General features: G+C 48.2%; 1 protein-coding gene across 1 annotated transcript in view; it reads left to right on the forward strand.

The window, feature by feature from the left end:
- Window positions 1-11,751, forward strand: part of MAP3K15 (mitogen-activated protein kinase kinase kinase 15) — a 287,980-nt gene that overhangs the window by 220,405 nt on the left and 55,824 nt on the right. The window contains exon 19 of the mRNA XM_077480742.1: window positions 1,361-1,518. Within this exon, the coding sequence (XP_077336868.1) occupies window positions 1,361-1,518 (158 nt within the window). The remainder of the gene's footprint in view (window positions 1-1,360; window positions 1,519-11,751) is intronic.

The raw sequence follows: 11,751 nt of genomic DNA on the forward strand, positions 1-11,751 counted from the left end.
CTCTGACTCTTTAAGATACTTTTTATACCCAATCATGTTACTGACCTTTTGCCAATTAATGTAATTAGTTGCAGAATGTTCTTCCAGCACTTACTTGTTAGTACCACTTACTTTGCCCGATTTTTGTTGCCCTGTCCCAACTTTTTTTGAGATGTGTTGCTGTCTTCAGTGTAAAAATCACCTTCATTTTTTTCTTAAAATGGTACATTTTCTTAGTTGATATATTTTCTAATTTGTATTACGAAAAAATAGGGGTTTATGAAATGTGCAAATCATTTCCATCTGTTTTTATGTAGATCTCACATAGCGTCCCATTTTTTGGGGAATTGGGGTTGTATAATGGTTACTGGATGTTCTGGGAGCAGAATTGTAGAAGGGCAGCTACTTCCATTTGACAGCCCTGGAATGTTCTGGCGTCTTCCACAAGAGTGCATGGTGCCTTGGATTGGATCTCTAATCTTATTACTGACATGCTTTAATCACTAGCCTCCTGATCATTTAATGAGTATAAAAAGCATGTATTTTTTGTATACCTAGTACAGAATAACCAATACTCCAAATACAGATCATATGCTAATCTTCCTAAGACGCTGGCTGGATAAAGCTAAATTATACTAGGAAATAAGTGCCCGTGCCAAAGTGTTGTAATTATAAAGGATTTTGAATATACAAAACAAACCACTTTTCTCCAGCTAAAACCTATTCTTCAGTTCTGGGTGAGAACCATTTGGAACAACCAATAGATGGCTTCTTATACAGGTTGTCTTAGCAACTCTAATGGAGATAATTCAACCATAGTAAATTTCAAGGTTAATTTAGTAAAGACTTCATTTAAGCTGGCCATTGAAGATTAGAATTTTGAAGGGAAATTCTTAGGAAAAAAATGTTCTAAAAAAGTGTGTTCCCTTTTCTAAACATTGGTGGGCCAAAGCAACATTCGTTTCGACCGCAGTGAAGAAAAGATTTAAGGGAGCCGGATGGAAAATCATTCTCGAACTAATGAATTTCTAACAGTGAATGTGGTTCTCCTTTGGTAAAATTCATTCAATACAAATTCAAATGTTAAAAGTAGACAAAAGATTTTTATAGCGATATCTTGAGTATTTCCTCACATATTTTTCTTCATTCGAAATTCTTTCCATCTATGGCCAGCTTTAGCTTGGTGAATAAGGTGAAGCTATGTTTATTTTGAGTACCCAGTCATATTGCACAAAATTGAAATACAAACTTAATTCACTAAGTCATTAACCCCTCTTCCTTTGCCAGATTACAATGTAATCGCTACTGATCAAAGGCATTATTTACGACTGTCTTTTTATAATTGGTATAACATGATTTGTCCTATACTTTTTGTGTGCAGGCACATTACAATACATGGCACCGGAGATTATAGATAAAGGGCCCAGAGGATATGGAGCACCTGCCGATATTTGGTCTCTTGGCTGTACAATTATTGAAATGGCAACTGGAAGGCCCCCATTCCATGAGCTGGGGGAACCCCAAGCTGCAATGTTTAAGGTAAAGTTTTAGCTCACAAATGTCCCTGTTTATGATTCTATATAAGAATTACTACAAAATTGTATATTATCTGTTCTTATAAGGATCTTTAGAGCTCGGTATTAGACAGGATACACTTTAGTTTTGGATATACTGACAACGTATTAGAACCTACTGTAAGATTTCTTTTTTTTTTATATATTTTAAAGTGATTCTAAAGGTTCCATTTAAAAAAAAATAACAAACATGTTCTACTTACCTGCTCTTTGCAATGGTTTTGCAGGTAAGTAGAACATGTTTGTTATTTTAAAGCAGCCCGATCCTCTTCTTTTTGGGTGCCCCGCTAGCGTTCCTGCCCCCCCCCGCCAAGTGCTCTCATAGCAAGCAACTTGCTTTAGGGGCACTCCAGCAGGCTTGCTCTTGAGCTGTGCTGCTGTGGTAAAATAAAAAAATCCTACAAGGCAATGTCTTAATGTGTTAATATGCATACTAGCACATTACGAGAGACTTAACTTAGAATGAAGCATTCCAGTGACACAATGTCAGCGCTAAGATGGCTGACATGTTCACCTGGTCTTCCTTCTGGGTTAACGGCCTCTGGCTACATGAGTGGTTGGGGGCGCGATTACCTAATTTCCGACACAGGCTCTAAAGGTCCGGCACTGTAAGCGCCAATCAGTTGACAAGGTGCATACTAATAGGAGGAGAAAGCCGATATGAGTTGTGCTTTTCAGCCCTTAGATGTGGTGGCTGCATTACTTTCCTTTTTTAAGCATTTTCCCTATATTTTCACCTAGAGCTCCTTCCAGTAACACACTTCCTGTTCTACGGTGACCACACTCACTGTGCTTTGGAGGACCCAGAGAGGTCTGTGGTCTATGATTAAGCACCATTGGGTGAAAGTTGTTAAAGGGGGTGGTCCTAGGGCGGTTTGCATGGATTGTAGTTGCTCTGTGGAATAAACTTGGAATATGATGAAGACTTTGCTGTATGATGGTCATTTATTGTCTTTTATTACTGCAGTGTGAGAGGAGTGGGGAAGACTCTGATAGTTCTCCAGCACCCGGAGTTCAGATGGCAGCGGGAAGGTCCAGCTTTGGAGTGGAGATGAATTGGTTATGTCATCTAAATATGGAAGAGCAGGGTTGTTATTCTAGAACAGGAAGTGTGTTAGGACTACAAAGCAGTCCCTCTCCATCTCCATAACATAGGAGGAGGTGTTCAAACTGAACCCTGATAGCATTGTTTGAGATAACACTGCATGATGCACAGGACATAGAAGGCACACAAGAGCACTGCATCAATATGTACAGTGTTTTTGTTGGAACAGATACAACTAAATGCTTTTATTGGTATATTTAACAGACAAAAAGGCAGTAAAGGCAGCCATAGACGGTTCTGAATCATGTATTCGAACCATGTATGGGCAGGCTGAATGTACCCAAGTTGATTGATTGATCAACTTGAGTACAACCAGCCTGCTGGATTTTACACATTACAGCCAATAGCAAAAATCACTGTGTTCTCCCAGCAGCGATGGCTTCACATGCCCCCACCCAACCCCCTTCCGGGGTTGATACAAGGGATCAGCGGGGAGGGATTCCCCTGTCAACACTGTGGTTGCAGGAAAGAAATTTGCTCTGTCTATGGCCAGCCTAAGTAAGAGAAATGAATTGTTAATGTTTATACCTAGATAAGAGTGCAGGATACCAAAATAGAAGTAGATTGTATCCAAGTATCTGGTTAAAGGATAAGTTCACTTAAAAAAAAATAATAATAATTATATATATATATATATATATATATATATATATATGGAAAGGCCAGTATGGTGGCCTGGAATTATGGGTGGAGCCCGGTGGTGTATATAACCAGCCCGTTCGCCTGGCTCCCTCGTCGGTTCCGGTGCGCGATACCTGATACGTCAGATATCAAGGGCCGACTATCCAGATCAGACGCAGCGAGCCTGTTCGGCAGTTCCCGCTTTTTTCGTCTCAATCTGACAATCCCGTCTCGTCCATCAGCGTCCGCAGATTCGTCGTCGTCGTCGTACCTATCGAATTGGTCGCTCGGGCCGGCTGTCGCAGGTAGGGCTTCGGCACCCTCTTTTCATTATGTTTTCGATGTACCGTCATTTCGCTTGTATGCACGAGCCGCTCGGTTTCATATCGAATGTTTCGGTGGCCTCGTACGCCTGTCACTGTATGCTACTTTCGATGTAGGCGTTGTCATCATTCGACACGTTCGATTACGCCACGCCAGGCGATTCATTCGCAGCTACGGCATTCGAAACCGTTCGTCTGCCCGTGCATTTCTATCGTAGCGGTCGAATCGTTCGACCCACAGCCGACTGCTCGTTACGACAAGGCAATCAGTCCGCATGTTTCGCTTGCTCTGCTCCAGTTCGAATATGTCTCTTCATTTCATGCAAATATGTTATGTGTTTCATTTCACCTTCTTCAAACATTTCAGTCCCAGTCATTTCTGCTGCTCCAATGTCATTTCTGTCACTAGTCGCGCTCCGTCGCGAATCCTGTCGCACCGCTGGGGCACCGATTCGCTTTGAAGTGCCCCAGGGTTCGGCCTCATTTCTGTACATGCTCCAGAGACTGAATCACTTGCAGGATTCATGCTCGGTCCCTGATTCTTGTCTTTGTCATGGCATACCATTTCTGTCACTTATTACGCTCCAATTCGAATCCTGTCGCATTCCTTTATGCACCGATTCGTCCTGGTGCGCCCAGCTGCTACGCCTCATTTCAGTACATGCTCCAAAGACGGGATTCATTTGTTAGGTGCATGGGCTCGTCTTCTGATTCCAGTCTTTGTCATGGGTTTCATTTTTTCATTTCACCTATCACGTTCCGGTACGAATAGTCATGTTCATGGACCAATTCGTCCCGGCGTGCCCCAGGGATGGCCTCATTTCAGTACATGTTCCAGGTTCCGTTTCGTGCTCGGTCGCTAGTTTGTGGCATGGCGATTCGGATCTCTGTCATGGCAGATTCACTCATTTCACGGTCACGTATCACTTCCCGCTTCTAGTCCAGTTGATCCTTCAATGTTGGATCCCCCCTGCCTGAGCTCCACGTGGCGGGGTTCACCCCTCGCCTGAGCTCCACGTGGCGGGGTCCCCTCCCCCCCCCCTCTGCCTGAGCTCCACGTGGCGGGCTCCACCTCCGCCTGAGCTCCACGCGGCAGCCCCCCCCCCCCTCCCCCCCCTGCCTGAGCTCCACGTGGCGGGGTTCACCCCCCGCCTGAGCTCCACGTGGCGGGGTCCCCCCCCCCCTCTGCCTGAGCTCCACGTGGCGGGCTCCACCCCCGCTTGAGCTCCACGCAGCAGGCCCCCCCCCCCCCTGCCTGAGCTCCACGTGGCGGGGTTCACCCCCCGCCTGAGCTCCACGTGGCGGGGTCCCCCCCCCCCCCCTGCCTGAGCTCCACGTGGCGGGCTCCACCTCCGCCTGAGCTCCACGCGGCAGGCCCCCCCCCCCCCCCCCCCTGCCTGAGCTCCACATGGCGGGGTCCACCTCCGCTTGAGCCCCAAGGACTATGGGCATTCACGTTGGAAAAAAAAACGGGGAAAGGGAAGGAAAAGGAAATTTTCGACGCAACCAAGTCACATCTCTGTCGCCGTATGCACGTGATTCTAAATTCGGTTGTCTGCTCGTTCATTTATGTAGCTCGTTTCAGTTATGTCTTTTTCACATTTTCCAGTCTTACCTCCACAATTTAGCTAGACATCTCTCTGCAGGTATAGGAGTCTCATACAAACTTACCTTCATTTCCTCAGATCAGTCGAGTTTCGGTAGGTCCAACCTGCACCGGGTCGGACGGTACCTCCTTAGGTAAGAGTATCTTCGGGGAGGGAGATGCCCACAAGCGGTAGTATTCTTCATAAAAAAAAAAAAAAAAAATGTTTGCTTAGGAGTCTCCTACGAGTCTTGTAATCCATGTCACCCTCTTAGGTTCCGTATAGGAGAAAAACCCGGACCCTAGGATTAATAGGCTCACCAAGCCGGGATTTTGCCACCATGTCCCAGGCTGGCAGCGAGGACTTCACGGCTCCGTTGTCCCCGTCTCTCGTCTCAGAGAGCGGCAGCCAAAGGTCCTTCAGATCATGGACCATTCCAAGGCTGACAGCCGAGTTGAGGCGTAGGGGTGTACCCTTCCCAGCTACAGCCAGAAAGGCCGAGCTCTTCGGGCTCCTTTTTCCTCCCCCAGCCGCGGTTGAGGATAGTGTCCAGCAGGCCTCCCTGGGCTCTATCGCTGCTTCCATCACGCAGCTTCACACGCTGGTGTCATCCCTGACGACCTCAATGTCAGACGTTCAGAATCGGGTGGCCCTCCTCGAGACCCGCCCAGTCGTTTCTCCTCCTATACCAGCTTCACAAGCAGTGGAGAACACCAGCGCAGGTACCCCAGGGTGTACACCAGTAGTGTACCCTTCTCATTTAATATCAGCCAACATCAGGAAGGACATCCTAGAGGGGAAGGACGTCAATCTGGCTTCACTCCTGATATCCATTCATGAGCTGGCAGAAAATAAAGCTTACACTTGGGGGGACGTGTCGGTGGTCCTCAAAGCCAAAGACCCCAGGCTGGACAGGAAGCTTTCGGTCACCGAATTCACCTTGGCCTTCGGCATGCTGAGGGATGTCATCTGCTCGGCCTCCCCCGGCAGGAGGGAGGAACTGGATCGTTACCTCCACGTAGTAGTTGACCTGGGGTACAAATACGGCGGTTTTGCATTTTATGACTATCACCGCTCCTTCTCCGCTAAGGCGGCCGCCAGGCTCTCCCAATTTCAGACACCTACGGATTGGAGTGTCTTGGACACCGAGTTGTTCTGTCGACACTTCGCAGGGCTGCGGTCCCCCCTTTGTGCCATTTGCCAGTCGGCTACTCACACCGCGACTTGGTGTGCCAGCTCAGTGGCAACCCCACCCGTAGACGGTCCATCGACCTCAGGCACTGCCCAGGCCCTACCGGCGCCGGTACGCCTGCCGCAGACGGATAAACTGGGGCGCCCGGTCAAGACCTTGGGGGGCGCAGCCATCTGCAACAACTACAACAGTGGGTCGTGCAATTTCAGCCAGTGCAGGCTGCTCCATGTATGCTCACGATGTAATAGAGCTCATCCCAGGCTCATGTGCGAGGTCAAGCAGGCTAGAAAATCTTGACTAAGCCGGGTCAACGTGTCGTGGCTCAGCGTCTACCTCGCCAATCATCCCACCCCCTCACTTGCCACCTACCTAGTCCAGGGCTTTACTCAGGGCTTTCATACAGGACTTATTTCCCTCCCTCACCTTACACACGAGTGCCAGAACCTGCGGTCAGCAGCTACGGACGTGCAAGCCATCGACCAGCTATTACAGGCAGAGCTAGACCGGGATTTCATCATAGGCCCTTTCACGAAGCCCCCATTTAACACCTGGCGAGTCAGCCCTATTGGGCTTGTCAAGGGCAAGTTCTCCAATAAACTTAGGTTGGTCTACGATTTGTCAGCGCCTTATTCTTCCTCTGTCCCCAGTCTCAACTCTCTTATCCCCTCTGAGGAGTTCTCCCTTAAGTACGCGTCCGTAGACATGGCCATCCAGGCCATTCTCAAGTCAGGCACAGGAACATGGCTCTCCAAGGCCGACATCTCGGACGCCTTCAAGCTCCTTCCTATCCACCCATCTCTCTGGTGCTGGCATGGCATCAAATGGAGGGAGCTCTACTATTTTGCCACTAAGCTAACCTTCGGGTCCAAGAGTAGCCCCTGGCTCTTCGACTCGTTTGCGCAGGCTCTCGAATGGATCTTGCTGCACGTAGCCCAGTGCCAGGGAGTCATACACTATTTGGATGACTTCCTGCTGGTCGAGTCACCTGGCTCCCTTCCAGGGGATTTGGATAAACTAAGGGTGGTCTTCAATAACCTTGACGTCCCGATTGCTGAGCACAAGGTGGAGGGCCCTGCGCAGGCAATCACCTTCCTCGGGGTCAGCTTAAATACCAGCACTATGCAGGCCAGCCTCCCCCCGGATAAACTAAGCCGCATCAGGTCGGTCATGAGGGACTTCACCCGCACCAGAACTTGTACCAAGAGGCAGTTACAGTCCCTTCTCGGTATGCTTAATTTTGCCATGCGCATCATCCCTCAAGGTCGCGCTTTTATATCACGCCTGTTAGTCCTACTGTCTCATTCACAAGACCCGGAGCATATCCTCAGCCTGGACCCCGCAGCTATAGCTGATCTTGCCATGTGGGAGGAATTCCTGACGTCCTGGAATGGTGTGTCCCTATTCATTCCCTCCGTGTCCTCCTCGTCACCGCAGGTCGTGACCGACGCAGCGGCCTCTACAGGTTTTGCGGCAATTTTTGGCCACCTCTGGCTCGCAGCCCCTTGGCCTCCTCAGATACTGGCTATTCCGGGCTTCACCGAGACGTCCTCCCTATTCGAGTTGTACCCCATCGTAGCCGCTGCCCATACGTGGGGCCGCAGTTGGTCCGGTCAAACAGTGACCTTTTCAACGGACAATCTCGCCACTGCGGAAATCATTAACAAAGGCAGGTCCAAGTCTCTGGAGATTATGTCCTTCCTGCGGCGGCTGGTCCAGCTCTCGTTATTGTTTCAATTTAATGTTCATTGTGCCTTTATCCCCGGTAAATGTAATCGGGCAGCGGACGCCCTCTCCCGCTTTAACTTAGTTTCCTTTTTCGATCAGGTGCCCGGAGCCGGACCAACGTCAGCAGTTATCCCGGACTGGTCTCAACTGACCCTGGATTAACTCCTCACCTAGTAGCCGCAACGCAACTCATCAATCACTCCCTCGCAGACAATACCCGCAAGGCCTACCAAACAGCCTGGAGGGCCTTTAACCATTTCTTAACGTCTCGCTCCACAGAGACCTCCCGGGTCAAGCAAGTTCTGGCCTTCATTGCCCATTGCCACTCGGACTTGGCGTTATCCTTCAACACGATCCGACTATATCTGGCCGGGGTACAACATTTTACGTCCCTCCAGGACCCTGCTGAACCCTCCTTGTTCACTTTTCACGCCATTCGGGCCGTCATGCGTGGCATCCAGAAACGCCAGCCTGCGGCTTCCCTCAAACGCCTGCCTATCACAGGAGACGTTTTCAGAAACATGTCCGATATTCTGGCCACTGCACCTTTCGGACTCCACACTAGTACCATTATACAAGCAGCCATACACCTGGCCTTCTACGGCTTCTTGCGGCCAGGCGAGTTTACCTCCAGCAGCCCCTCAGCTCGCACGCTATGCAAGCACCACCTGGTCAGGCACGGAGACCATTTCATCCTACATATAGCAGTATCCAAGACGCAGCAGCTCGGCCCAGGGACGGACATACATTTTTATAAAACTAACAACCGCTGGTGCCCGGTCGCCATGCTCACCCGCTTGTTGACCCTTCTGGCCGATCAACCAGGAACTGGCCCGCTTCTGCCATTCCACGGTAAGCCACTGAACGCAGCCCAGTTCATGGAGCATGTCAGGATACTCCTGGGCATCCTTCACCTCAATCCGGCTCACTACTCCGGACATTCATTTCGGATCGGAGCGGCTTCAACTGCCTCCCGCCAAGGGGTCCCGGTCCACGTTATCAAAAAGTTGGGTAGGTGGAAGTCCACCTGTTTCGCCCGTTACATACCCAATCCGCAAGTAGAGATGGCCCAGGCCTTTGTCAAGCTCACCCAGTAACAAACTTGAATCAATAAAGGCATTTCCCTACCTGTATGTTTTTGCCCCCTTATTTTGGTATACCCTACGTTAGGCCAGGGCACACTTTCAGGTCCGGTTCAAGTAAGCGAGTTTGTGTTAACCTTGTTTGTCATCCTTATCCGTATCGGTCAGAGGGCTCTGGGCCATAAATGGAAAGGCCAGTATGGTGGCCTGGAATTATGGGTGGAGCCCGGTGGTGTATATAACCAGCCCGTTCGCCTGGCTCCCTCGTCGGTTCCGGTGCGCGATACCCACCCACCCATCCCCTGTCAAGGGCATTTCTCAAGCATTTTACTCCTCGAGCGAGTACTCATTTCACTTCATTTCATTTTCATTTCATTTATTACTCATTTCTCTATCAAGGGTATGCCCCCTTATTTTGGTATACCCTACGTTAGGCCAGGGCACACTTTCAGGTCCGGTTCAAGTAAGCGAGTTTGTGTTAACCTTGTTTGTCATCCTTATCCGTATCGGTCAGAGGGCTCTGGGCCATAAATATATATATATATATATATATGTATATATAATTATTATAATTTTTTTTGCTGGTATAAATATGTGCATTTATAATTTTTCTCCTTAGGAGCCTGCAGAGCATTGAAACCATAGTCAGCAGATCACAGGTGCAGTGTCAGGCTCCAGGAGATTCTCAGTACAGCTGTCTACCTGTCCCTCCTGTACAGACAGACAGTTCTTAAGTCCAGAAAGAATCAATGAACTACAAAAGCACTCACGACTACCTTTGCAGTTCATTGAGAAAACACGCTGTTTGTGGAAGCCGGTACATGTAGTTCATTCATCCACAGAGCCCTGCAAATAAATGACATGGCAGTGTGGGTGGAGCCCTGTATTGCTGTGCTGCATTTGAATTGTGACAGCGGAAGCGGGGAGAAAATCACATGTCACAAGGAAGGGGGAGGGGGGGGGTTGCAGAATATGTTACATGTTACACCCTAAATATGGGTGTAAAATGTTTAGAAAGGTGAACTTATCCTTTAAGCTTTAGTACCTTTATAGTCTCAACACAATGGTCTAGTTATAGGGGCATTATCAGCACTATTAGTTCTCCTTTTCCTTCAAAATGTAATTCCAGCAAAGTAAGACACAAGAGAAATGTGACCGTAGAAAAAGGAACATTTGTACATTTAGTCTGGTCTTATTATATGCTTCCGACTACTAACTGTACGGCAAGGTCTCAGGAAAAGATAACTTTATCAGCTGTGACAGAACTTGGATTGTATGAGTTCTTGTCTGCACACGATAATTCATTTTCCGGTTTTGTCTCACAGTGTTTTCAGAAAAAGTGTGGTGGATTCTCTTCATCCTGTTATCAAAATTCTGTGTAAATGACACTAGTCATAAGAGAAACATGTAGGCTATCACTGTTGACCTTGCCTTTTGAAAATGCTAGTTGCCTGGCTGTCATGCTGACCTTTTCTTCAAAACTTTAAACCACTAACCTTAAAAAGCATTCAGATACTGTTGTCAGAAGGAGTTTAGAAATGTCAGTACCCATATTGCTTTCAGCTTCACTGTAAAGGCAGGTTCACCCTACGTGGTAAGGTGTGCTATGGTGCCATTGATTTTAAACGCCACCCGCAACACACTAAGACACCTGGGCTAAAGAGTCAGGAGCGGATTCTGCTGCGCTAGGGCACACTGACAACCTATTGTATTCAAAATGATCAGGCTGCCCTAATGCAGCACACGTTAACACACAACATAACGCACCACGGAGATGTGAATCAGACCTAAGGCATCTTCACTGCTACAATCTACTCTAGCTTATCAACCTCTATGCTTTTATACTTGACTTTAACCAGCTACCTGTAAGTTAGAGATCTTCGCCTAATGTTAATGAGGTTGCAGGGAAGTGCAGTCAGGGGAGGCAGCCTATGTTGGGGGGTAGGTAGCCTAAGTCCTACCCCACCACTGGTAAAAATGTGTGGCCCCTACAACCTATGGTTCCACAGATACGGGGCTCCTTGCGCAGCCTGTCAGAAGCTACATACAGAGCGGGCAGTTTAAATACAAGCTGGCACACTCTGTTTGCAGCAGACAGAGAGGTTGAGCTCACAGTGCCTCTCCTCACTTCTGTCAGAGGCACTGAGCTCAATGGACAGCTTGGAGTCTTGGACCAATGGTAGAGTACCATTAGCCCCAGCTGTCCAATAAAAATGCTGCAGTGGAGGAACGCCTCTCACTGCATTGTCATAGAAGGGGCATGTGTCTAAAAGACAAATGCTCCCTTCCAGCCCAGCCCTCTTAACTACAAGGAAATACATGCATAGCTCCCAACTGTACCCTGATTTTGAGGGGCCATCCCTGATTTGGAGCAATGTCCCTCTGTCCCTCATTCTTCCTCATTTGTCCCTCATTTTGGTCTGATCTATATAGATGTATATAAAATCCACTTCTTAATTATCAAAAAGTGTTTTCCAGCACTAAACCTTTCATCTGATTTCTAAATTGCTGCATTTGTAAATTCCAAGAGCCAATATAAAGGAATAGTAGTGGTAAAAAAAAAG

The sequence above is a fragment of the Lithobates pipiens genome, unplaced genomic scaffold (assembly GCF_037356315.1).
Source record: "Lithobates pipiens isolate NorthernLeopardFrog02 unplaced genomic scaffold, aLitPip1_a1.2 Scaffold_16, whole genome shotgun sequence".
NCBI classification, from domain to species: Eukaryota; Metazoa; Chordata; class Amphibia; order Anura; family Ranidae; genus Lithobates; species Lithobates pipiens.